Raw genomic sequence first — 26,173 nt, 5'->3', positions numbered from 1 at the left:
CATCTCTCCGGGTGCAAGCCAGAATATCGTCTCGCAGTCCAACGGCGTCATCAGCTTCGTCATCCGCAAGAGTGTCCTGTATACCCTCCAACACATGGAGCAAATAGCTCCCCTCGCTCTCGTGCCGCGGGATGACGGCCATATCTACGTCACCCCCCGCGCGCCTCAAGCATGCGGGAGCTGTCGCCGGCAGAAGCGGAAATGCGACAAGGTGCTGCCGAGCTGTAGCCTCTGCTCTCGCATGAGTCGACCCTGCGACTACACGGATCCTCTGCAGCAAGTGCCCAGCAACAACCCGTCGGCCAACGAGCTCGCCGCTCTGCAAGCCCGGCTCCTGGACCTCGAGTCGCGGCTGCAAGGCCACGGATCCGGGCCCGCTCCGGCCCCGGCCGCCGCTCCTCCGGCCCCGATCGCTCCGCAGCTACCTCCCTCCTCAAATGGATACGGCGTGTCCAGGGCCGCTCCGGATCCCCTATGGGCTCCGGCAGAAAGCACGTGTCCCCCTGCACTCTTCCTCGATATTGACTGCTACAAGTGGACGCGAATGGGTCTCCCCCGAGGACCTGTTGACGTGCCCATGGTAAGTTCATTTGGTCCCCCGAGGATCCATTCACCTGAATATAAGCCACCACCTACTAATGACGATCAAAGGAAGTCCTTGAGCTTCTCAGCGGCTCCAACTTCGTGCAAGATGTAGCCGCCGAGTACTTCGCCACAATCCATCCCTGGTTCCCCATGATCTCGAAAAAGAGGCTGAACCTTGGTATCTGGGACGGCGGCGCGGACCTAGCTTTGCTCTTCCTGGCCATGAAAGTCATCATTACTCCTCCCGTGGAAGGGGTGCCGAGTTCCCGATGCGCGTACTACACGGCAGCCAAACGCATGCTTGCCCTGCTTGAATCCAGCGGCACCATATCTCTGCTCTACCTGCAGGCTATGATACTTGTAGCCCTGTACGAGTATAGCCACGCTCTTTACCCAGCCGCGTGGATGACTGTCGGGGCCTGCTCTCGGTATGCGGACATCTTGGGTCTGCCGTCGTTCAGTGATTCAACGCCTGTTCTAGGACAATGTGTAGGTGCTACCTAGTCGCCCAGAGTACACGAGCGATCACGGCACTAATCGAACCGCAGACGACCTGGACCGAGGCAGAAGAGAGGAGAAGAGTCTGGTGGTCCATCTACATCCTCGACCGCGCGCTGTCGCTGGGAAGCAAAAGGAGGCTGGCAGTGGCAGAGCCCCTGGACACGGACAGCCTCCCGGCTGATGATACCGCCTGGGTAAGCCACCCACTCCCTTGGCACTCTTCACTTGCACCTTTAACTGACCAGCTGTTCGCGTATCTCTATAGGACGAAGGAGACATGGCCCACGCCTTCCAGCGCCCGGCCTCCCTCCCCTTCTCCGAGCCGCGGCCCCCCTTTGCCCGCCTGTGCCAGACGGCAATGCTCATCACCCGCGCGACGACGCACTGCCAGCGCGCCCGCAACCGCTACCGCGCCCTCGTCACCGCCTCCCCGACCGCCATCTCGGGGCCCCCGTCCGCCGTCATCGGTACTACTACTACAGCTACCAACAATCAGCAATTCCCTTCTCCGGCCGCGTCTTCCCACTCCGGCAAGGACGACGACGGCAGCAACAGCAACAACCCGGCAGCGGGCCCGCAGCAGCCCATCGCAGAGGCCAAGGCCCTCCTAGAGCACATCTCATCCTTCGCCGACACGATCGCCGCCGAGATGGACGCCCTCCAGCAGCAGCAGCACCGGTACCACCCGTGCCTGCAAGCCGCGCGCTCCCTCCTCGCCTCGGCCGTCGTGCTCGTCCTCGACCTGTACTCGTGCCCAGAGAACCTCGCCGACGGGCCGTCCAAGGGCCCCGTCTCGGACTGCGGCTTCGACGGCCTCGGCCCCAGCGAGTACGCCTTCCAGAGCCGCGCCGTCGAGGGCCTGACGGCCGCCAGCCGGCAGACCATGCTGGCGGCGCGCGACATGCGCCTGAGCGGGGTGGACCCCCGCGCCGTGAGCCCGCTGGTGCTCGACGCGCTCTACTGCGGGCTCGCCGTCTTCCAGTGGCTCGCGCGCGAGAACGGGTCGGCCGAGATGGAGCGCGGGCTGGCCGACACCAGGGAGAGCCTCGGGTACCTGCGCCCGAGGTGGAGGTTGGCCGAGGAGTACATGAAGCTGGAAAAGTATCACGACGCTACCGAGTTGATGTCACTAAGGAATGGGTGAAAAGAGAGAAATCGCTGCTCGCTCTTCGATATGGGCAAGGGCGAGATCTTGATGGGAAATTTCCCCTGGTCGCTTTATCTTCGGGCCTAGAGCTCTTCTGTAACGTCTCTCAACATGTCTAAAGGTCTGTCTAATGGTACAGCGGCAGCAAAGCAATGATACCTCTTCTCGCAGTAGGTCATCTTGTTTATCTGTCCCCTTGTGGCAATCCTTCTAGCTCATATCACCACATCCTACATCTAGAACTTGTACACCTGGTCCTGGGAGTAACCGAGGTCCTTGAGGATGCCGACGAGGTCACCTTGGTCCTTGGGGCTGGTCTTGGGGCCGGAGATGGCCTTCATCATAGGGGGAGGACCGCAGACAAAGAGCTTGACGTTCTCCTCCTTGGGCTCGGGCAGGACGGTCTTGAGCAGCTCCTTGGTGATGTAGCCCTTGTTTCCGGCCCAAGAGCTGGGGGGCTTCTCGAGCACGTAGAAGGCGCGGAAGCGCTGGGGGTACGTGTTCTCGAGGTCGGCGAGCTGCTGCTTGAGCAGGACGTCCTCTTCGGCGATGTTGCCAAAGACAAGCGTCACCTTGGTCTTGTCGGCCGGGTTGCTGAAGATGGCGCGGCAGAGCTGGTACATGGGCGTGATGCCAGTGCCGCCGGCAATGAGGGCGATATGGTCATGCTTATTGGCAGTCCACGGGTACTTGGGCAGGGGCCCCTTCACATCGAGGCGCTGGCCGGGCACCATGTCGTGCATGTGTGTCGACATGGGGCCGCCCTCGTACTTCTTGACCAGCAAGTCCATGTAGCCCTTGGCGTCTGCAGCGATCGCGTGCGCGCGCGAATGTCAGCCTTGTTCATCAGGGCATACCCCTCAATGACTCGCCAGGCGAACCAGGGGTATGCATAATATCAGGTGGGTACAAGAAGAAAAGAACTCACCCTCATCGTTGATGGGGGTGTATGGCCGGATAACAGGCTTCTCGGCGTCCGCGGGCTTGTACTTTGTCAGGATGGCGCTCGTGAATGTAACACCAGAGACCATGTCCTCCTCGGGCAGCTTGAAGCGGAAGCGCTTGGTGTTGTGGTTGACGATCTCGACGTCGTCGAGCTTGAGGCTGACGAAGCCTTGGTCACCACCGGTCAGGGCGGCCTTGGCGGCGGCGCCCGTGACCGAGCTGGCGGCATCCTTGACTTTAGCCTCGGCCTTGGCGGCTGCGCCGGGGTTGCTGGAGAAGAAATACCAGGCGCCAGCACCGGCGGCGACGGCGGCGGAGGCGATAAGGACGGTGTTGCCGGATCCGGAGGGCTTGGGCTCGGTTGCGTAGCGGCGGATCGACTAATGTCATATGGTCAGTTTTTTCCGCAGCTTGACGTATACATTGTTCTCCAAAGCAAAGCCATGAAAATAGACTACGACACCAATGCCAGCTGCATCGAGCTGAGAGCGCCCGATCGATGTGGCCATGGGCATGAAGATGGTAGCTGGGAAGAGGAGTCGCATCCAAACATACCTGCTTAAAGGGCTGGGCGGACTGAAGAGTCCGGACTGCTGATCTGGCGAACATTGTAGCTACTGTGCGGACTCTATCCGAATGTCAATGGCTTCAAAATCCAACGGTTGGAAAAGAAACAAAGCTGATCTGCCTTATTAGTGGTGTGTAGATCAACCCAAAAAGTCAATTGGCCGGGTCAGGTTGGAATTGGAGTTGCCGGAGGAGGGGAAGGAAATACACGGAGCTTTGGAGCTAGCACTCGAGGCAGGTACCTAGGAGCTGTGGTGACGTCTTCGGGTACCTGCCACGTGACTCTAGCTTATCAATCATCGCCCACTCGACCGCCGTGGGAAAACGCGAGGCCGAGGACAACGAGGCCCTCAAGAAAGAAGACGTACGAAGACTGACCTCGGAACCACGTTATGTTGCGTTAACTGAAAAAAACATGCCACAGCCTCCAGGATAGTCAGGCTTGTAATTTTACTATGTCATATGGAGCAAATAGAAGCAAACAAGAATGTACAGTAACTCCAATCGTGCTCAATTGACAACTTAATCAAACATGGCCGGCTTGTACAGTCGTAGACTCAACAAGACGCTCAACCCGCTTCGCTTCATTAGACACTCTAATGCAGATAGATCATTAAAAGAAATGCCGAGCTTCCCTTCCCCAACCGACCCGACTAATGCGTTGAAACCATCCCTTGCGTCCTGAATATGTTTTCCCAGAAAAGGAGAGTCATCAAGTCGTAAGGTGTATCTCCAAGGCAGAATGCCGTCTCATCTCATCCAGTGGTGTTCTGGAAAAATCTGTCCCGCCCCGACACGCTCTCCAAACGCCGATGTTGAAGGCCGTCGTAGAAGTTGATACATCCAAATGCCACATCCTTCCACTGGCCATCTATAATACAGAGGCTAGGCCGCGACTTTCTAACCAGAAGGTCACCGGTTCTCAAGCACTCGTGCCATCTTATTTTCACTTGGCTTCATCCTCTCCTTCTCCTTCTTCCTCGGCGGTGGCCTGAACCGGAGTCTTCGAAGATTCGAGCTTCGCGTCAGGCAGTGTCTCCAGTCCAGAGGCCGTGTTCGCGTCGCTCTTCTTCCCGCTGGTATCCTGGCTTCCTCGGCGCATCATACCAACATCCTGGTGATATTGTAGTGTAGGTGTGTTTGCCTGACTGCCTCCACGCTGTCCGTGATAATGCACGACCTGCGGCGGCTGCTGTCCTGCCTGGGTACCCAGGAGATGTTGCGGATATGGGTCCAGATCCTTGCTCGAGGTCGAGAAAGTGGACACGACGGGTTGGTGGTAGCCATTGGAAGCATTGCTCGCAGTCGGCGTGTGACCAAAGCTCTGGTGATCCGCCTGAGTCGGCGTACCGACATCATTGGGACTGCCGAAGACCGCGTCCACCGTCTGCCCAGTGAGGCTCGTCATTCCGCCCTCGATATCCCGCAACAGCCGCACATATTCCTCCGGTACAAGGCCGCTCTCCTGCGTCTTGGGGTCCTCAGCGACCAACCAGCCCTGCCCGTGCCTGTACGAGACCCAGATGATCTGACCCTCGACCAATGGAAGCTCGTTCTCGTTTTCCCTCTCAAAGTCGAACAGGGCAACGGCCTTGCCGTGCATTTCTTCGTCTGGCGACGTGATGGTGAATTGGTAGTCTCGAGAGTATCTCGACTGGTCCTCGTGGAATTGGGGCGAAGAGCTCGCACTAGACTCGTCAGAATCAGACTGATAATCGGCGCCAGGATTGGCATACTGGCGCGGCTGCTGCTCAGCCAAATGATAGGGATTCAGAGAATGCCTCGCCTGGTTCGGCGGATATGTGACATATTCTCCTCCCGGCCCGTTGGCTTCCTCGCCTTGATTAACATAATACCGCTCGCTCCCGTCACCACTTGTGCCGATGTAGTAGCCTCGGTCCTGGTCGAAGTTATTGGGGTTGAGGATGCTCGAGCCTCCTTCGCCGGCCTCCTTGGCGGCTCGTTGCCTGCCAGCATAAGCTGCCGAGGTCGACTTGTGCTTCCTGTGTCGCGAGCTGACAACAGGACTCTGCAGGTCTTCGTCCTCGCTCCAGGGAGGGCCATCGCCAAGATGGATGGGCGCAAGGTCGTTCCCACGGTCCAATCCTTCCCCGCCGCCCCAATAGCCAGTTTCCCAGCTGAGCTTGGTCTCCCAGGACATGGGCGGGTCCGAAAGACGCCTTTGCGACTCGCTGGCAGGAGTTGTCATGCCGGACGGCGGACGCGAGGGTTCTGGTGGCGGGCCATAGTGCATAGGATGGCCGGGAGGGTACGCAAAGTCGCGCACAAGCGTATACGGGAGGCTGGAGGGATATATCGGATACATGTGAGACACAGGTCGTGACCTCGACGGTATCGAACCAGTCGAGTACTGCGACAGACGGTTCCTAGAGGCGTGCGACATTGGTCTCGACAGCGTGGACCGCCGAGACGGCGGCGAGGTGATGAGCGGAGGGAGTGCAGGATGGGTCGCGGCGGGATTTGGCGGCGGCGAGGCTGAGGAGGTAACTGGCGGCGATGTTGCTGGAGAGGAGGCAGGCGACATGACCGCCGTCATCGTGGATAGCGAGCCGGCGCAGAGGCGATGGGGGTCTGCTCAGCCCGAGTCGTCTGGGAAATTTGGGGAGGGCCACCCTGGTTCGCTATCCTGGTCAACACACGCTTCGCTCAGGTAGCCCCACGGACCGAGATCCAAACACGACACCAGCCCGGCCTGTGCCTGCTTGTTCTGTACTGGGATTCTTCTGGAGGGATCAAATCGGAAGATCTAAGATCTGACCTGACAGGTAAGGCGGAATGAATAGTCTGGTCCGCGAAGACGGTGTCGGGTACGGAGCAGTGAAGAGTCGCCGTAAGCTGGGGGATGACAAGGAGCGGGGACCAGACAAGGTAGGTGGTGGTTGGCGATCTATTTTTGACTCGAGAGCCTGGGCGGCAGCGCAGGTGGTTCTGCCTGGTGCGGCGGACTTGAGAGCCTATCGCGGGTTCCTGCCAGGAGAAAAAAGGAGGGGGATGTGCTGACGACGGAGTGTTATGCGACAACACCAGGAAGGCTCAGAAATGAAAGGTGGCCCTGGCGCTTTGCGCTACGGGGTCCTCCCTCCCGAGAAGGGGAATGGGAGAATGATGGAAAGTGGTGAGAATGTCTCAATCGAATGTCCCTCGAAGCGGGAAGGAGAGGAGAGGGGGGGTGTGGTGGATGAGGTCGAGCAAAAGACAAAGAGGCAAAAAGCAAGGGTCTCTCTCTCTCTTTCTCAAGTATCTGGTCGGAGAAGAGACAAGAGACAATCAAGACACGGTCAACCAGAGCAGACAAATCAGACACACATGCCTCGTCCAGGCAGTGTGTATACCCGGTGTGTGGTATAGGGTTGTGGATGTGAAACAAGACAGCAAAGAGCAATATCAACGATCCCCTCCTCTCCTGGGGAAAAAAGAACAACTGCCCAGCTCCCAGTGCTGGATGCGACGCAGACACACAGCACGCACCTGCACCCACCAACACAACCCACCCGCCGCCAGCTTCTGACTGGGCTGTCCAACGAAACACTCGGGCGCCTGACGCAGTGGAGCACCGTTCTGTACCCGCCTGTTCGGGGCCTCTAGTTCATCATTTCCTCCTCTCTAACGAGTTGGAGGAGGGGTTCTCTGCCCGACCACCCCCCATCAATTCGGTGGTCCTACGAATAAGCGCGGTGCTTTGCAGTCGAAACCCACACAGCTGCTGGAGACGAGTCAATGGCCATGAGGCCCTCGAGATCTAACGGGCATGCGCTAGCTAATATTAGATAGTGCCAGCTCCAGCGAGATCTACTTTGAAACGCCCATCCCCGTAGGGTACTTGCAGGAACAACGACCCTTGCTGCTGCGACGCCTACCGGTTTTCATCCCAGATGGTGATTGTGAGGGATTGACTCGACCTACCCTAGGTAGCTTGGTGACCAACTTCATGGTCTGCTGCAATGAATTTCTCTCGTTTGTCATTAGGACCGGATGGGCAACGACAGGAATGTCGCTTGGAGAAATGCATTTTCCTAGAACGAAATAAGCAAAGACCATATTAAATTCTGATTATGGTGAGGGATGATTGACAAACCCCACCTTGCAATGAGTCGCAATACTCGGGCTGAGGCCTGTCGCTATTTGGTTCATTTAACTACTAGGTAGGCAAGGTAGGTAAAAGTCTGATGCTCTCGGGCATCATGATCCAGAGGCTATTCCGCCATCTGACGGAGACCACTCAGACCAAGCCTTAGGTGGCATCGCCTGCCTTCACCACCGAGCCGAGTTTACCTGTCAATGCTGAGATTTGTTCCTTTCTGCAAGTGGTCACTCACACCCCGGCACACCGCCTCGAACATTGAGAAAAGTCTAGATCCGTCTTCTGTCTCTCTCTCTCCTCTCCTCTTGGGCCTTGATGGCACATCCCGAAGAGGCATGCCCATTTCGAATATTCACTGTGCACACTTGCCGCTTTAAACAGCTCTTATAATGCGGACCAGTGTACCTGGTTCTTTCGATTCCAGTGGCGGGAAACCTTGGCTCTCGGAAAAACAATTCTAACACTGCGCCCAGACACCGAGGCTGTCATCTCATCTCAGGACGAGACCTTATAGAGAAGACCCCACTGATCACCAACGGCTGGGTTGTTCTTCTCGGTGGTTCAATTGCCACATGGCACCATGGATAATCATTATGCCAAACAGAGCAAAGATATATCGCGCTTGATATCGACACGTTGGCGCCCATCCTAACTATCGACGGGAACCAATACTACCAACTACAAAATAGCCGCGCAAGGTTCCAAGTGCAAGTATCAATGTGATATCTCCCTTCTCTACAGAAGGAAGCAAACAAGATGACTCCTCGAGCGAGCATATCACACGATATCAGCTGGATTGCTAAAAGACCCATCACCAATAGCAAACGGTGGCCAACTGGCCACTCAGGAACGGACGAGGCGGGGTTCCTTGCAGAATGTCCACAGTATTGCCTCTCTGAGCGCCTGTTTGCTCGTGACGTACCCCATGTCACTGCAAGTGCACCAACCAACTCTTTTTTCCTAGATTCCATTCACCGCCTTACTCCGTAGGCGTTTGGTCGAGAGACGAGCACCTCAATTCCGGAGGGGAGATCTCGGCCCCGGCAGCACGCTGCGGCTATCTTTAGTGTCGAGTAATAGCCAAAGACGAGCAAACTTTCAGTGGACCGGTGAGAGGCGGGCGTCCAGAATTTTTTCGCCAAGTTCTGATAGGAGGAAGGCTCAATTGGCCGCACCCAGGACGACATCAGTTGCTGCGGGATCGGAATAGAATCCACTTTCCTGCTTCTGCTCTGCACTTCGTACAAGCCCCCCAGGCTGTCCGCCTTTCTCTTCCCCACACTTTTCCCATTTTTTGCCGCTGGTGACTCAAACGACGCAAGTAAAAAAACTATATCCACCGACTCTTGGACGACTCCGGCTGATCAATTGATCTGTTCTCCAAGTTTAACACAAACCCAACGCACCTCAGAACCCTCGTTACCCTCACACATAGCCTGCCGCGACAATGTGCCCAACTCCCGACGCCGCCCCGGCCTCGAACGGCCATGCTAACGGTGCTAACGGCACCAATGGCTCCGATGCCTGTTTGTCATGCCCTCCATCCGCCCACGAGGGCCGTCTCTCGTGCTCCAGAGCTAACCTGCCGTGTTCCAGCCCACCCTGGCTTCACTGCCATTCCCGTAAGCCTTTATTTTGTGTCCAATGAAGAGGCGTGTGATGTCAGGTCCCCTCGTTCAAGTCTCTAATTGCACTGCTTGATAGACCAAGCCGCAACACTCCAGCCCCTACAGACCCGTCGGCGACTTCTTGAGCAATGTCTCAAGATTTAAGATCAGTAAGTTCGTCGCCAATTGGCAACAAGAAGTGCATCCACTGATCTTCGTGTCCGCCGCCAGTCGAGTCTACCCTCCGCGAGGGCGAGCAGTTCGCCAACGCCTTCTTCGACACCGAGACCAAGATCAAGATTGCCAGGGCCCTCGATGACTTTGGCGTCGACTACATCGAACTTACCTCGCCCGCCGCCTCCGAGCAGTCCAGAAAGGACTGCGAGGCGATCTGCAAGCTTGGCCTCAAGGCCAAGATTCTCACCCACGTCCGGTGCCACATGGACGATGCTCGACTGGCCGTCGAGACGGGTGTCGACGGCCTCGACGTCGTCATTGGCACTTCGTCCTACCTTCGCGAGCACTCGCACGGCAAGGATATGACTTATATCATCAACGTGGGTCACTACCGTTCCAGCGAATTGCAGGGCCTTTTCGGTCCCCTTTCTCATGTGAAGAGTACCGTGCTCATCATTACAATAGACTGCCATTGAGGTCATTGAGTTTGTCAAGTCCAAGGGCCTTGAGATCCGCTTCTCCAGCGAGGATTCTTTCCGCTCCGACCTCGTCGACCTCCTCTCCGTTTACAGCGCTGTTGACAAGGTAGGCGTCACGCGCGTGGGTATTGCGGACACCGTCGGCTGTGCCAGCCCCAGACAGGTCTACGACCTCGTAAGGAGTAAGTTAATTATCATTACTTCTAGGGCTACTCATCTTCGATGCGATGAATAGTATTCGTGGATCAGACATTGGCTAATCATCCATGAATAGCTCTGCGTGGTGTCGTCCGGTGCGATATCGAGACCCATTTCGTAAGTTGTACCCATCATGATTCCGACCGTGCATATGACGCACACGTCGTTCTCAGTTCTTGAAACGATGCGGACTTGCGGCCGTTGTGACACCGCTACTTCGAGCCGATATTGTGGAGACAGCTCAGCTAATCGCCCACTCCAGCACGACGACACTGGCTGCGCCGTGGCCAATGCTTACTGTGCTCTTGAAGCCGGTGCAACTCATGGTAAGTCTTTTCATAGTCTCTGTGCATTGCCATCCTTGTACTAATGCCTCCATAGTGGACACCTCGGTTCTCGGTATGTTTATGGCCCTACCCGGGAGAACACTTCTCGACAGGCGAAGTCGACGCCTCTATGCCGTTTTGGATTCGTACTAATATATACATGAAGGTATTGGCGAGCGCAATGGCATCACCACCCTGGGTGGCCTGATGGCGGTACGTCCTAAGACCCGTGATTCGTTTTACGATCCAGAAACTAACAACGTTCAAAAGAGGATGATTGTCGCCGACCGTGAATATGTCACCAGCAAATACAAGCTTCACAAGCTCAAGGATCTCGAGAACCTTGTGGCCGATGCGGGTATGTTGTTGACTGAGCCTAAACCCTCCATTCGAGGCAACAACAAGCTAACAGTAGCAGTGCAAATCAACATCCCCTTCAACAACCCCATCACTGGATTCGTACGTTTTCTCACATTAAGGACCTCTCTGGAAACATATCCATTGCCACTGGCTAACACCCCGGATAGTGCGCTTTCACCCACAAGGCTGGTATCCATGCCAAGGCTATCCTGAACAACCCGTCAACATATGAGATTCTCAAGCCCGAGGACTTTGGTCTTTCACGCTACGGTATGTGTCACCAGTAACAAGATGCGACTTGGACAATCACCTAACGCACGATTCTGCCTTTAGTCCACTTCGCTTCAAGATTGACGGGCTGGAACGCCATCAAGAGCCGTGTCGAGCAGCTTGGTCTGTCGATGACCGATGCCCAGGTCAAGCTTTGCACCCAGAAGATCAAGGCCATGGCCGATGTAAGGCCGCTCGCCATCGACGATGCCGATTCCATTATCCGCACCTTCCACTTGAACCTCACCGCGGATGAGGAGAAGCCTCTGCTTCCCGACTTGACGTCCGAGGAGCACGCCAAGTTCAAGCAGGCGGAGAAGGACCTTGCCGCCGAGCCGGAGAAGAGGGCATTGGACGAGACCGTTGCGCAGGAGACGAACGGCAGCACTGCTAAGAAGGTTAAGGTATAGACGGTCCGGGGCATTCGATACAACGAGACGGATGCAGACCATAGCGAGTACCACATTTGTACGATTTCCCAAAACGGCGCTATCGAGGTTCTAAAAAAGAGAGTCTTCCTGATTTACGCAGTTCATAGTACATCGATATTTTGCAATTGATTCAAAGTCTGATTACTTGCACTTGCTATTACAAACGAATATGAATAGATAATTCCTGGTGATCTAGACCGTTCAAATTGTGTTTTGAAGGCTTGTTCTCTTGCACCCACTGACTGATCTGCTATTGGATTGCTATTGCTGAGCATCATTGCCCAGTGCCTACCTCTACATGTAGTCACAGCTGGTCGGGAGCTGGCTGCCAGTCCGCGTGCTTATTGGCTGTTGAAGACCCACAAGCTTTGACCACAGCCCTTGTTCACGTCAAATTCGACACCTGCTCAATCAAACTGGTGTCAACCACAAAAGCTTCACAAACCCGGTGTCGAAACTTGGGTCTTGCTCCCGGAAATCCAGAAGGAGGAGGCTTGTTACATTAGCTGCTCCCGTCTTCAAAGCTGGCAGCTCTGTAGAAAGCAAGCTTGAATTGCCCCGGTATGCATCAGGTACGTTGTCATCCACGCCCTCAACCTCCTTGTCCCAACTTTCCCTACGCCTTTCTATGATGATTTCATATTGGAGCTGTCTGAGTCGCTTGATGACATCTTAAATTACAAATTACGCAAACTATCTGATATTTCCACCCAAAGCCTGTCTCATGCCGCCGCTCTGCTCGGAAGACTCTCATCACTGACATTCGCGTGGCGTTTGCCTTAGCCTTTGGCCGCATAGTGGAATCAACACGAAAAACATGTCCACCTCAGAGGCTGCCAACGGGGCAGCCGCCCTCGCCGCACCAGTTGCGGATGCTGTACAGCAGAATGGACAAGCTGAAGACAGTGGTGGCTTCAAACTAAAGTTTTGCACGGTGTGTGCCAGCAACAACAACAGGTACGACGCGATGAGCAGCAGGTTGATTGGGATTCGTATATGCTGACATTTACCTCTAGATCCATGGAAGCCCATCTTCGCCTCTCCCAAGCCCATTATCCCGTCATATCTTTCGGCACAGGCTCCTTGGTACGACTGCCTGGTCCAACCATCACGCAACCCAATGTGTACCACTTCAACAAGACCTCTTATGATAGCATGTACAAGGAGCTGGAGGCAAAAGATCCCCGTCTTTACCGTGCCAATGGCATTCTAAACATGCTTGGACGGAATCGTGGTGTGAAATGGGGCCCTGAGAGGTGGCAAGACTGGCAGATTGGCATTCCGCGGCTCGACCATGCTAAGGAAATGGGCAGTGACGGGACCGAGGGCGGAGTGGTAGATGTGGTCATCACCTGTGAAGAACGTTGCTGGGATGCCGTCATTGATGATCTTTTGGCTCGAGGCTCGCCATTGAACCGCCCAGTTCATGTTATCAATGTAGACATCCGCGACAACCACGAGGAGGCGGCCATCGGAGGTGGAGGCATTCTTGACCTTGCCAATTCGTTAAATGCGGCAGCAGCTGAAGAACGGGAAAAGGTCGGCGCCATGTCCTTTGACAGCGGCAACGCCGCTGCCCGGTCCAGCTTTGATGAACGCGTGCCGGACATCCTGGCTGAGTGGCAAGAGAGATGGCCTAACCTCCCAGCAACCTGGACCTTGGCCTGGTTTTAACGGACAAGCCAAGAGCGGACATCCTGACTGTTTGACCAGCTTTTGATGTTTGATTTATGACGGTTTCGATGGAGTTTTACGGGAAATGGGATCCAAACCCATCTGGACGGCGTTTGTACTACGGAGTTTACGGTTGGTTGGGACAAAGATACCCCTAGCATTATTGGCATTGTGCTGGCGCTCAGGAGAGACCTGATTCACATACGGAATGGATTTTTTTTCTTTTTACCCTTGACTCTATGCCTTTGGTTTCTTGGGGTGCGGCAGGCAGTTTTTCCATCGCTGGGTGGTTCTTGGGATCCTTCATATCTCGCAGACGCATATCACATTCCATATTGCCATGAGAGCATGCAATGCGGCCCCACTGCAGAGGGTGGTAGATGCTGAGTGAGGCATGCAGATGTCGGTCTTCGTACTTGGCAGACAGAGTTGAATTCTTGGAGGTACGGACTGGAGATCTAATAGAGCCGAGGAATGTTTGAACAAGTCTTTTCATCAGCTCATTACAAAGCCTAGCTACCTACCTACCTACTTGGCGCCTAGTGCCGAAGAGCATGGAGAAGCTGCACCCATGAACGAAGCTCGAGATACCTACCTTCCATGCTGGCGGTTCACGACAGCTATGGTAGGTAGACAGTCTGCGACTCCATTACAAGCTTGCGTGTCTTTCCCAGTTGGACCAGCTCTAAATCGTGTGGTCGTCTGCCCGATCGGATGCCTCCGTGCAAGGACAAACCCCGGTTTCCCTGCAACGAAAAAATGATAACGGGGAGTACACCGCCACGCATGCCCCTGTCCCCGCTAAGGCGCCGGTCGCGACTTGAGAAGGGGCCGGTTTGGGACCTTGAAATTACGGAGTACCTAGGGGCAAGGCCAGAACAAGGCAGCCTGTGTCAGTGGCTTGCTCATCGAGCTCCATCCATGCAGATGGGAGCTTCATGAGCGGCAGGTTCACGACCCAGCTTTGTTGGGCGACGACCCTGTAGGCGACAACCTGTAGGACTGCGATTGGTCTCGGCTCGTTTGGTGCGCGGCGGTTAACGTACCTACCGTGCCCAACTACCTGAATGTTTAATTTTGTCGAGTCCCCAATGGTCAGTTGGGATTGGGTCATTCATTACAAGTACATTGCTCGGTTCAGCTAGGCCAGTGCGTGAGCCTCCAAATTTCCAGAGCCTCCGGCGTTCGCCTGTTGGTGCATCTCTGTAGGTAAGGCACTCCGTAATACGGTTCGGGAGATTTACTGCTGGGTTCAGCAGGCCTAGCCAACGACCGTAGGCATTAGGCGAAATGGACATGTCCGAATCGAGTCTAATGCCCTCAACCCGAAAAGGGGACCTAACAAAGCAGAAGCCAGGATCAAAGCAAGGCCTGGGTTCTGCTTTGATCGGGGTGTACGTACCTGTATGCGCATGCCTATGGAGGTACACTGGTGGATGCAACCTCGACAGTGATCGTGTGCTTCGAGAAAGCTTCTTTGTTTGTCAGGGAGACAAACAGATGGCGCGAGGATAAAGGTTCGCAAACGGTTTATCATAGCTATTAAGTACCTAGGTAGACTACATGTATGCTTAAATAGGTGCGGTATAGCAGATGCCAGGTGCCGTGCCTGACAAATAACGTAGATGCAGCCACTTGCGCGGTTAATAGCCAGCGGGTGAAGCGTTGTGGTGGGCGTTTCATGCCCCAGATCCCCTTTTTAGCTGAAAGAAAGGATGGCCATGATAGGTACGCACGCTTCGATACCCAAGACCCCACGCCGCCTACCGTTTGACGGGTCTTTGCATTAGGTACCTAGGTACTTTTGGGCTGACTGAAATTATCCATGGCCTTGAAAGTACCCACGTACGGTTGTCTGCCCGGTTTCTGAAAGGAAATCTTACGAAAGTACTTGTAGCTTCATATTTAGGAACAAAGCGACGAATCCCCCGGAAGGAACCCCGCTGGAAAGGCAAAAACGTCAGCTACCTAGGTATTGTTTTGAATCGAAAGATCAGCCCGCGTGTTCAGGAAGAATGAAGGTCTTACGGAGCGGGGATAATGGCCTCGACACCGAGCCTCATCAACAGGCAAAGCGGTGCCAACGCCCGTGACCCTTACTGGAGCCCTGATGGAGAACTATCTGTAGGTTCCTGTAGGTACATATGTAGGCATGCAATTTGCATGACTACGGTGACATTAGAGCATTCGCAAATTTTTCGAGGGTTCCAACCTTCCGATTCTGGCGCGTGCACTTTTTTGGTGTACTATTGTCGGGTACTTGACTAACTGGATCCTGGCCTTGTCGGCCAAATCCTTGGGCTGCTCTTCCGTGACCAACACCACCTTGGGCCAGGCAAGCGGATGGACCAGTGACTTGCTCGAGGCCGTTGCGTCGCCGTTAGCAGAAAGGGGACAAGTGCATGCTGCGCTACCTTTTCCCTTGTTCCTTGTATCGAATCCCCATCTTACCGCCCGCCGGTCCAGTCAGATTCAGCCACCCACGCACCCTTGCAGTTGCTCCTCTGGACCTGGACCCAAAGAAGACCCCAGCAAGTCGTTGCACCAAGCACCAGCCCAGAGCCAGACTGCGCACCCGCCCGCCGCTCCAACCAAAAGAGAGGAGGGAGAGACACCACCGCCCTGATTCTAGACGGACGGGGGGCGCATCCCTTGATCGGCAATCTGCACCACCGCCGCTCCTCGCCCAGGGCCTCTTCTTCAAACCTATTCTGTGAAGGCGTCCATAGTCACTTCGTCTCCGAGTCTCAGCAGCCTGGCGCGAGCCTTAATCTTTTTTTTTGCGATTTCGCGACATTCCATCTGTGTATAGTTCAGGCTGTGCCGCTTCTTCTTCCCTCCGAATCGAGTCTGAGCCTCTTGTGTCGGTATCAAAGCACAACCCCCTTTCGAGCCGCCAGGCCCTTCACCCATTGGCCGAACCACCCTTGCGACCACCTTTGACGTTTCATGCCTCAGCACATCTGCTGAGACTGCGTCGCGGATTGTCGTGCCACGAGCAAACCAAGACACCGCACACAGCGTCTACCCGCCCTTTTGTCGCACGGCACTGACCCCCAGTCTCCGCCGCCGGCTGTCGCTGTACCACCGATTAATTCTCCTTCCCGCCGCCCTTGTGGATGTGTGACGGGAGCATCGCGAGACCGCCGAGAACGAAGGAATAGAGTTTTGGGCTACACCTGCTTCGCGTGGGTTGAGAGCTGGAGCCTAGCTGCCGTCTTGCGGGAGCGGTCGCCTTGCCGCCTAGCGCCCGCTGAGAGACATCGATCTATCCATTCTTCGAAACCACCCTGGGCCCTGACTAGAGTACAATGAACGGACTCAATGCACCTCTATCTCCAGTCTCAATAGGAAGTAACGAGTGGTCAGCGTACACGCCTAGGGACACCGACGGGCCATATCCCGCTTCCCGCTCCCAGATAATCTCGCCTCCAAACTCGGGAAGCTCGATGGGAACCATGAATGGCGCCGCTTTCCCCCCAGGGCCGCGCAGCGCTGGCGGCCCTTCACCACCGCCGTCGATCGGCAGGTCGAGTACGGCAACGAATCTGTATGCACGAAGCGAGAGCGGGAGGAGCACGCGAGGAGAGGATACCGAGGGCATACTGGGGGAACACTACGTCGCGCTCAAGCGCTTCCTGTCCTCGACTTCTCGCGATGGAAAGCCCAACTCCCAACCCAACAAGGCCCGCGACAAGCTGCAGCGCCTGACCTCTGTCCAGTTCCTCGAGCTCAGTACGGATGTGTTTGACGAACTTATGCGAAGACAGGCCTTCGCCAGAAGGCCCCCCAACGCTCCTCCCAACGCAGGGCCGCCGCCCTACCTCATGCCGGAGGAGAGTTTCCATCCGAAACGAAACCAGGCGAGACAGAAGCTGTCATCATTAGGGCCTCCGCGCTTTCGAGATCTTGCGACGGATGTCTTTGTCGAGTTGGAGAGGAGGTTTCCTCGATTTTCTGCAGGCGACATTCCGCGGATGGGCAGCCCAGCCTCGTCGGTTCGTGCTCCCAGTAGAACTGGTACACCCGTCAATGGTATGGGTGGCTTCCCGCCCCGAGGTCCCAACCGCATCAGGCGGCCTTCCGAGTCCGGTTCGATCAGGTCCATGCGAAGCGGTATGGGCCCGCCCATGGGGAATGGCTACAGTGTCCCTCCCTCGCCCGGATTGCCGCCAAACAACTATGATCGGCCCCAGCCAAAGCAGTTCCAGAGCAATACTATAGTTCCTAACAAGAGTACGATGGTGGAGGAAGATGACGAGCCTGCGTCGCCTGTCAGTAACAAAAACGCAGATCCCTATGGTCTGGATGGCTCTCCCGGGAGGCGGAGACAGAGCAAGCGAGACGACCCGCCCTTCCCCCCTGCTCGCTCTGAGGTATGTTATTCTTTGGCACCGTACATGCGCACATGCACTAATTTTGTCTTTATAGGACGACAAACGCATGATCGAGGACTATGAGAACCAAGTGCGAGAAATGCGCGCAAGGCTGGATGACATGGAGACTGCGATGAAGAAAAAGGACGATGAGCTGAGCTCACTAATGGATGGAGAGCGTTCTCGAGCCACGGCGGCGAACGTGGAGAAGCAAGAGCTTGCTGATCTCCGCCGAGACCTCGAATCGCAACTGGCCGATGCCCAGAACCTTAACGACTCGCTTCAGCAAGAACTGGGCAGGATGAGGGACGACCATGCAGCGGAAACTCGCGACTTACGAGAGCAGGTAGAATCCCTCCGCCTTTCTGCGAACTCGAATCTTAGCAAAGGGGCTGGCAACGGCAACGCTGAGCTCGAGAAAGAGAACCAGGAACTGAGGATGACGTTGAGGGAACAACAAGCCGTCACCGAGGAGGTTCGCCGGGAGGCCCAGGGTTTCCTCAAGGAGATGAGGCTGCTCTCTGAGCAGAGTGGTTCCGCGTGGGAGAAGCAGTCAGAGCTGGAGAGGACCATCGAATCCCTGGAACAAGAGGTGCGCGACTGGCGCAATCGTTATGCCCGCACCAAGACACAGCTCCGAAACATGCGGGCTTCGTCTATGGGCTTGACTATCGATCAAGATGCGGGCAAGTATGTGCGGGAGAAGGGCTTTACTATGGACAACGGCATGGTTAAGGACGTTCACGTTACCAAGTTCCAGATTGCCATCGACGAGCTGCTCAGACGGGCGAGGACAGAGGAGTCAGAGAAGGCCATTGACTCGATGAAGGCTGTTGTTGTCAGCGTGCGCAGGATTACCAAGGACATTGATGAGTCGCCCGCCAGCAGTGGTGAGGTCGCGCAGCTCCAAGGCAAACTCAAGGCGCGCGTGTCATCTACTGCCAACAATCTCATCACGGCCGCCAAGAACTTTGCGATGTCTGCTGGAATCTCGCCCGTCTCGCTACTGGATGCTGCCGCGTCCCATCTCGTCGCCGCCGTTGTCGAACTACTGCGAACCGTCAAGATCCGATCAACCCCGGCTGGGGAGCTCGAGGACGATGATGACGGCACCATCACCCCGGTAGACTCGACCGGTTTCTTCTCGCCGCGGAGCAATGGACAGACAACGTCGACTACCCTGTCGACTGAAGAGTCACTGCCTCCGCCACCTCCTTTCCAGGGACTCGGTCCCCGTGCTAGTGTCGGTTCTTCTGCTTATAGTCCCATCAGCTCTCCGCGAGAGTCGGTGGATAGGTATTCAGCCAAGCGTCCTATGTCGCGCGGTAACGGTCTTCCTAATGGTAATGGCGCGGGCTTCATGGGTGTCTCCAAGGCACTGCCGCCGGCGCCCAATGGCTATGGCATGCGGAATCGAGATGAGGACCTCAAGGTCGGTTGATTCACGACGCCCTCTACTAGTGAGCAGTTGCTAATTTTTTTTTACGCTGCAGATCTACTTGGATGACCAGACAGCTATCCTGGTCCAAACCATTCAGAATCTTGTAGGCTCCATCCGAAGTGACGCTGCCATCGACGAGATCACGGGCCAGATCAACGACATCGCCGACATTGTGGGCAAGGTTGTCTCCGAGACCGAATCGAGTGGCAACGGCGGTCAGATGCTCGACCGCCTCGAGACCTGCCGCCAGCGGCTGTTGGAAGCTGGCGACCGCGGCGAGGATCTCGCTGCCGATGGCAAGGGCCCCAACGACCGCGAGTGGCGCATGTGGACGCAGACCCTGCCCCCGATCGCCTTTGAGATCGCCCGCGAGACCAAGGAGCTCGTCCAGCGGATCGACCGGCTCGTCATGGCCAACGGCGACGATGACTTTTCATGAGTCCCCCCCCCCCAGCAACTCCACTCGCGCCTTGTCCTTAAGTAATGTGGAACGAAAATGCGGTTTTTTTCCGAAGAAAAAAAACCTAAACAATCATCTCTATCTTTCACTTGTGTGTATACGGCATTGCTTCGGTTTGCGGCTCTGCTTTGATACCCCCGCCCGCTTTGCATGACGGCCTTTTGCTGCGTTTGGGGGGCATGCTCTATGCCTCCTCTTTATAACGACTTTATGTGGATGGTAGTGGCGATTCCGCGACGCCCGGCGTTTCTCAGTATCGGCTTTTCCTCCTTGAAGGGCTTAACGGCTTGACGGAGAGGACGTCCGGGGTTTGTTTGCATTCTTGTCTGGGTTATAGAAGGGAGGTTGACGGAAGTATCCTCGTGTTCGACAATAGCCCAAGCAGAACTTTATCCAGGAGTTAGCCCAGGAAACGGATGGCATGGTTGGGGGTTTTTTTTGGCATCGACATAGGACGTGGGCTTCTTGCACATTGTACGGCTCAAGCAACACGCATGTTGGGGGGAAGAGACGTGTGTGTTGTGGACTATTCTGTTAATGTCGAACTCTTGTATGGTGGATTGATTAGCTGGAAGGGAGAAGAAGATGGAGAGGACCGAAGTCTGGTCTCTCTACTTGTTTTTTTGAGTGGGCGGAGGTGGTGCAGATTAGCATGTTGCATATGTATACTTTCAATCATCTGGCGGAGGACGCTATGACCCGAAGTCATTCCTGTGCATAGGTACCGTCATGGCCAGTTTCGAGTTTCTCTCGTGATCTGTTTGCATTCGAAGGTCTTGTCAACCGACTTCTACTGGGCCTTTCTTCCCTCGGCCCTTTGGCTGGCGAACAGCTTTAGTGCACAGGTTGGGCCAATATCTCTGTCTGGAATCTTTGTATCGTGTATTGTGTATTGTGTAATGCGTAGCTCAGGCTCAAAGGGTACAAATCGTAAGCATTCAAATATTGGTTATCATGACAAACCCGGCCCTCTTTCCTTACCCCTAGACCCCTCCCTGTTTACTGCTCAACATCATCACCTGGGATGTATCTTGATCGAATATTGCGCCGTGCAAATGTGATACATAGGCTAACCCCTCTCCACCGCCCATCATCACGCTTCCACTGCAAGTACCCACTACTGCTGCTGCTGCTGCTGGTGTTGTTGCTGTTGTTGTTGAGGGTTGTATCCTGCCTGTGTCCCAGACACCTCGTGGTACTGCGCTTGCGGCTGCTGCTGCTGCTGGGGGGGATACCCGGCCACCGACGACTGCGCGGTCAGCGGGCTCGGCGTCTGCTGCGGGTAGTACGGCTGCGGCTGGTGCATCTGCTGGGGCGGCGGCGTCATGGCCTGGCCGGCCGGGTAGCCGGGTTGCTGCTGCTGTGGTTGGTATGGCGGCTGTTGCTCCTGCAGGGGCACCGTCGAGGTGTAGGTCGCCCCGGCCTCGGTCTTCTCGCCGCCTGGGGCCGCCGCAGCGGTGGGAGCGCTGGTAGCTGCGCCGGCGCCGAGAGGCATGCAGTGGCCGCCGGCCTTGCGGTGGCGGGAGAGGTAGATGGAGCCGATGACTAGGGCGACGATGTACAGGGCGCTGTTTTCCGGGAGAGAAGGGGTGAGGGGTGCAAGCGTTAGTCGAGGATCTTCTTCTTTCTTTTCGAAGGCATCTAGTATATGCTATGTCCTCCCCTCTGCTGCGGAGAGAAGAGGCCAAAACTCAAAAAAGACTCACAACTCGAGACCGCCGAGGCCGGCTACGGCGGCCAGGACGGCGGACCAGGCGAGGCTCTCGCCCTCGAGCTCGTACGAGTAGCAGCCGTAGTACCAGTCGCAGTAGGTCACGCCCTTGAAGAGCGGGGCGACCTGCGAGGCGAGCAGGGCGAACGAGACGAGCCAGAAGACGGCCATGAAGACGTCGAGGCCCAGCACGGGCCAGTAGTTGTACGCGGCCGGGACGCCGAGCTCGGCGACGATGACGTAGAGGCAGGTGATGAGGTTGGCGATGGACTGCGGGCGGGGGAGAAGAAGCACGATGATGATAAGCGTTTTGTGTAAATTGAAAAAAAGGAGAGAGAGAGAGAAATTTATCTTTCTTGGATGGTTTTTCGTGTTCTTGGAAACCTTACCGTGAACATCATGAGGGAGTTGCCGCTGAAGGCGAGGCGGGAGAGGCTGTAGGCATCGCAGGCGAGGACGACGAGGCCGATGATGAGCGAGATGAAGCGGACGGCGATGAAGGCCTTGGGGTGCCCGGGGATGTGCTCCCGGCCGGGAGCTATTGCCACCATTGTGTGTTTTCTGGTCCCCGAGTCGAGTTTATGTCGAGGAGGGTGTAGTTCGAATGGGCCAAGAGAAGTGTGTATAAGTCAACAAATGGATGGATCACGAAAAGAAAACAAAACCAAAGTCACCAATAACTGGAAATGAAGCCTCGGGTCGGGAGAGGAGAGGAAACAATAGCAAAGACTCGATCACAGCTGGGAAGGGGGGACATCAAACAGCTTTTGTCATCACAACAGTTCAAGCTAATCAAGGTCAAGGGCTCACTCACCCCCAGATCCAAGCAAGCCGCCAAGCAGCAACTGCGCGCCCTTCATCCCTCAAGTCTTGGCTTAACTAGCTCAGTTAACTTCACCTCAGAGAAGCAAGTCTGCCTCGTCAAACCGCGGCAGATGCGTGCTAAACCTCCACCAGACGGGTCCTTCTGCAAGGCCTGCTGCATGTCCCCCAGAGGCAGAGGGCGGTCGGTGCAGGGGTTGGCAAGAGGGCCAGCCAATGTTAGCTCTACTTTAGCGAAGTACGGAGCGTCCAGTGAGTGTCGAGCTTGGCGATCACTGTTTCGTAAGGACCTTGGTTGATCAAACCGTGGCCAGGGGTCACGGTCCAGTGCCCGATGAACGTGTGGTTGTGGTCTTGGAGGATGATCTTTTCACAATGCCTTCGCAACGTCTTCCGGGCTTACGTAGTACATCACACACACGTATGCCCTCTAGTGCAGGCTGCTTAGACGGCAGCCCACTTGGGTTGGTCTTCAAAGAAGGAGAAAGGCAGATCTGGGCTGACCGAGGACCTGTTTGATATATTGTCACTGACAGATGCAATACCAAATCTCATCCAGATAACTGAACAGGCCACTCTTTCCCGACCTTCTATCCTTTGAGAGCATGTTTGCAGTCATAGTGGCCAAGACGACCGTGATGCAAGAGTGGCAGGGTTGGAAAAAGCAAGAGTTGGGTTTCGGTACTCAAAGAGATGAGGCCTAATCTCAAAAGAGGTGCGGCTGAAGCAACTACTGGGGACACTACAAGTAAGTAATTACCTCAAGGCATTCTCTCCCTGGTCGAGGACCCACGCCAGCTGAAGACGGAGACATGGACCATCCCCCGCTGCCAAGAGAGAGCGTTGTGCTTCCCGTTGGGCTTCCCGTTGCGGTCCCATCGTGGTCCCGTTGCCTAGCACTTTACTGCCGGCACTTGTGTCAGAGGGTCTAGGTATTGGATGCGACTTGGGAGAGAAACAAGGGCGAGAATAAGGAAGATGTGGGATATTGTGATTCGGCCTCAGCGGAGGGCTAGATGTTCTGTTTCTTCATGCTTCGCTATACTGTACTCAGATAATTATCGTCCCTACTCCCCAGCCCCCCCTTTTGTTCACAAGGTCCTCCTTTCAGAAAATGGTTACATGCTCTCGGCACCCTTCAAGATGCACGACTCAATAATGTCAACCCACCTCAACGCGTTCTTGTAGTCTCCGGCGTCGATGCTCTCGTCCAACCCCGGGAAGACAGCTACAAGTTCAAGCCACGTTAGCATTCACCTGCCGACTTGAGAGACACGGGGTAAAATTATGAGTCAATGGGAGGAGAAACTCACCTCCAGCGTATCCAGTCCACAGCCCCGGCGCAAAGACAACGTGCTTGAACCAGTCCCGGCCGTCCAGGCCCGGCTCGTACAGGAAGTTGCGCTCCAGCTGCTTGTACTTGTCGTTGACCTTGCGGATCTGGAAGCCCAGGCGCAGCTTGGCCGGCCAGCGCCACCAGGGCAGGCGCTCGTCGACCTTGCGCCTCAGCTCGTCGGCGCGCGCGTCGAGCGTGTTGGCCTGCTTGGCAAACTCCCAGACGGCCTTGTACAGCTTGTCGAGCGAGGCCTTGAACTCCTCGGCTTCTTGCCTCTTGCTGGCCTGTAGCTCGAGCCTGCCGGCGCCGGTCCCACTGCGCAGCGCGAGCTGCTCCTCGTCGTCCAGGGAGTCGACATCTAGGACGACCGCACCAAGGACCATGTCCAGCTTGTCAGCGACCTTGTCGATGTAAGCGTCCAGTGCGTCAGCGTAGTCGACGGCGCTGAAGGAGACGACAGGTTCGTCTGCGAGCTTGGCCGTCATCAGGCCAAAGATCTGCGCCATGGTCCTGTGGTACTTGAAGCCCGGGTCGCCGAAGGTCTTGACCCAGTAGAAGCTGTCGTAGTTGCTGTGGTAGTGGTAGACTGGATCCTTGTGGCCTCCGCCGAATTCGACGTGGGCACAGGGAATGCCAGCTCGGTCCTGGAAGGCGGTAAAATCGCTACCGCTGCCCATCGTCTTGATCTTGCCGTCCCAGGTGTCACGCACAGTCTGGCCAGGAGTCGACTGGTCGGGCGATTGGACCTCGGCGGTCACTTCATAGAGAATGTTGTTGAGGAGAGGCGCGGCAGCCGCGCCGAACTGCTTGCCTCCGATGGCGGTATCGAGGTTCAGGTACGCGACGTTTGCGTGGTCGAGCCAAGGGGCAAACTCCTCTACCCACTCTGTGCTTCCCAGCAGGCCATACTCCTCGCCGTCCCACGACGCAAAGACAATGGTTCGCAGCGGCTTCCAGCCGTTCTCCAGGGCCTTGCCGAAGCTGCGAACGACCTCGTTCAAGACTGACGATCCACTGTTGGGGTCGACAGCACCGCCTGCAACCCAGGCATCGCGGTGGTTGCCGACGACAATGACTTCGTCAGGGATGGAGCCATTGATGACACCAATAACGTTCCAAATGGGCGTGATTGAGTAGTCTTGCTTGTTGTAGAGGTTGACCACGAGATCATCAGGGGTTGGGCCGATGTTGTAGTCAACACCCAGATGCTTTAGTCCCAGATTTCTAGTCCAGTACTTGTTGAAGTCCTTGGCCTTGGGTCCATGGCCATTCAGGGCCTGGAGGATTGGTAGTGCATCCCGGTAAGAGATGGGAACAGAGGGTATGCTGGGGATGAAACCTTCCGTGGGGCCTCGAGGGACGCCGGGCTTGGATGGATAGCCTGGAGTAGTTGGGTCACCAGGGGCGAAGCTGAGGAATTGCACGCTCCCTCGCTGGACGCTGCTGGGCTGTCGTGCAGGACCCTCGGGATACGGCTTGTATCCGTTCTCTTCGGTGATCTCTCCATCGTCGCCAGGATCGCTAAAGAGGATTGCGCCGACCATGCCGAGCTCCTGGGCGCGCTTCACCTTGAGGCCCCGGAACATGCCGCCGTAGCGAGCAAGGGCGATCTTGCCCTCCAGGCTGACGTTGGCTCTGAGCAGATCCTCATAGTCTTGGTACGATCCGTAGTTGACGTAGACGATGGGCGCTGTGACATTGCCGCTTGCGGAGTAGCCGTGGAAGGTAGGCACGCTGTCCTCGAGCGCTGAAGTAGGGTCTTCCTCGATGACGTCCTCCTTCAGCGGGGCTTCGAAGGCCACCTTCCAAGATGATGTGCCCTTCTTGGACTTCTCCAGCAAGGCAACGCGGTGGTCGACGGGCTTGTTGAGGTAGACATCATAGGTCACAATGTCCGAGGCGACACCCCACTCTTCCCAGCGTTCCTTGGTCCATAGGGCCTGAGAGTAGTTCTGGCCAGCTAGATGGGGGCCGGATGTGTAGTACTCGAGCCACTTCTCGGCGAGCTTACTGTCCGGGGTATCGAGGAGGATCTCCTTGAGCTGCTCATAGCTCAGCTTCCTGTCTTTGCACCCGGGCCACGACCACTGGTCGTGGCCGTGACGATGCCGGTGATGGGGGTGTTTGGGTCCGAAGGCAACGGTGAACAAGAAAGCGGCGAGGAACCAGATGAGAATGGAGGAGAGGGCAATGGTGCAGAAGCGGCGGACAATGTTGTGCGGATAGCGGTGCCGGGGCGGGCCGACCTGGACGGTGGCTATCAAGGGGGTGTGCTCTCCGGGCATCTTGGCCGGACGGCGGCGCCGTGCAAGGCCGGGTGCGGAATGGCGTCACTCCACCGATCAAACAGCGGGACGGCGGTGGTCCGGATTGGGAAGGGAGAGATCCGGACAAGCTTGAGGGAAAGGGCTATCTATGAACAGAGCAACTGGGATGGGAGAGCCTCGACAGGTCTGTCACCCGAGTTGTGTTATTTCACTCATGCGATTGATTGTGTGAAGGTCGTGCCCGAGGCAAAGCGATTACGATTACGCCACCCAAGCTCTACGGAGTAGGAGGGACCCGACTTAGCTAATCTTAGATTGTACTTGAAGATTGGGGTGAGGAGCTGCCTATTTGGGGAAAACGCTCGGACCACTGCCGATCTGGTCAGTCCAG

The 26,173-nt window shown here is 56.1% G+C and overlaps 8 protein-coding genes across 8 annotated transcripts; 4 read left to right on the top strand and 4 right to left on the bottom strand.

Annotated features, from left to right (window-relative positions):
- Positions 1–94: 94 nt before the first annotated feature.
- Positions 95–2,230, top strand: E0L32_003322 (uncharacterized protein; the record flags this gene model as incomplete). Its single annotated transcript, XM_031137610.1, has 4 exons — positions 95–580; positions 652–1,074; positions 1,134–1,280; positions 1,352–2,230. 4 exons carry the CDS (start codon positions 95–97, stop codon positions 2,228–2,230), a joined length of 1,935 nt encoding a protein of 644 aa, XP_030998915.1.
- Positions 2,231–2,469: 239 nt separating this feature from the next.
- On the bottom strand, positions 2,470–3,787 carry E0L32_003321 (uncharacterized protein; the record flags this gene model as incomplete). Its single annotated transcript, XM_031137609.1, has 3 exons — positions 2,470–3,038; positions 3,162–3,558; positions 3,734–3,787. 3 exons carry the CDS (start codon positions 3,785–3,787, stop codon positions 2,470–2,472), a joined length of 1,020 nt encoding a protein of 339 aa, XP_030998914.1.
- Positions 3,788–4,691: 904 nt separating this feature from the next.
- E0L32_003320 (uncharacterized protein) lies at positions 4,692–6,302 on the bottom strand (the record flags this gene model as incomplete). Its single annotated transcript, XM_031137608.1, has 1 exon — positions 4,692–6,302. One exon carries the CDS (start codon positions 6,300–6,302, stop codon positions 4,692–4,694), a length of 1,611 nt encoding a protein of 536 aa, XP_030998913.1.
- Positions 6,303–9,294: 2,992 nt separating this feature from the next.
- Positions 9,295–11,674, top strand: E0L32_003319 (uncharacterized protein; the record flags this gene model as incomplete). The annotated part of the gene is made up of 13 exons (XM_031137606.1): positions 9,295–9,373; positions 9,444–9,469; positions 9,552–9,624; positions 9,686–10,011; positions 10,097–10,292; positions 10,385–10,425; positions 10,571–10,634; positions 10,690–10,707; positions 10,801–10,847; positions 10,905–10,992; positions 11,053–11,093; positions 11,162–11,264; positions 11,328–11,674. The coding sequence occupies 13 exons, from the start codon at positions 9,295–9,297 to the stop codon at positions 11,672–11,674; spliced, it is 1,449 nt and encodes a 482-aa protein (XP_030998912.1).
- Positions 11,675–12,512: 838 nt separating this feature from the next.
- E0L32_003318 (uncharacterized protein) lies at positions 12,513–13,369 on the top strand (the record flags this gene model as incomplete). Its single annotated transcript, XM_031137605.1, has 2 exons — positions 12,513–12,652; positions 12,712–13,369. The coding sequence occupies 2 exons, from the start codon at positions 12,513–12,515 to the stop codon at positions 13,367–13,369; spliced, it is 798 nt and encodes a 265-aa protein (XP_030998911.1).
- Positions 13,370–16,680: 3,311 nt separating this feature from the next.
- On the top strand, positions 16,681–19,625 carry E0L32_003317 (uncharacterized protein; the record flags this gene model as incomplete). The annotated part of the gene is made up of 3 exons (XM_031137604.1): positions 16,681–17,745; positions 17,801–19,177; positions 19,239–19,625. 3 exons carry the CDS (start codon positions 16,681–16,683, stop codon positions 19,623–19,625), a joined length of 2,829 nt encoding a protein of 942 aa, XP_030998910.1.
- A 1,138-nt stretch (positions 19,626–20,763) lies between these two features.
- On the bottom strand, positions 20,764–21,908 carry E0L32_003316 (uncharacterized protein; the record flags this gene model as incomplete). Its single annotated transcript, XM_031137603.1, has 3 exons — positions 20,764–21,214; positions 21,353–21,627; positions 21,747–21,908. The coding sequence occupies 3 exons, from the start codon at positions 21,906–21,908 to the stop codon at positions 20,764–20,766; spliced, it is 888 nt and encodes a 295-aa protein (XP_030998909.1).
- Positions 21,909–23,297: 1,389 nt separating this feature from the next.
- E0L32_003315 (uncharacterized protein) lies at positions 23,298–25,800 on the bottom strand (the record flags this gene model as incomplete). Its single annotated transcript, XM_031137602.1, has 2 exons — positions 23,298–23,407; positions 23,493–25,800. 2 exons carry the CDS (start codon positions 25,798–25,800, stop codon positions 23,298–23,300), a joined length of 2,418 nt encoding a protein of 805 aa, XP_030998908.1.
- Between the last annotated feature and the right edge of the window lie 373 nt (positions 25,801–26,173).

This window comes from Thyridium curvatum (assembly GCF_004353045.1).
Source record: "Thyridium curvatum strain D216 chromosome Unknown NODE_14_length_560046_cov_85.173820, whole genome shotgun sequence".
Lineage (NCBI taxonomy): Eukaryota > Fungi > Ascomycota > Sordariomycetes > Thyridiales > Thyridiaceae > Thyridium > Thyridium curvatum.
Note: the sequence above shows the minus strand (reverse complement) of the source record. Positions and strands in the feature narration are given on the sequence as shown.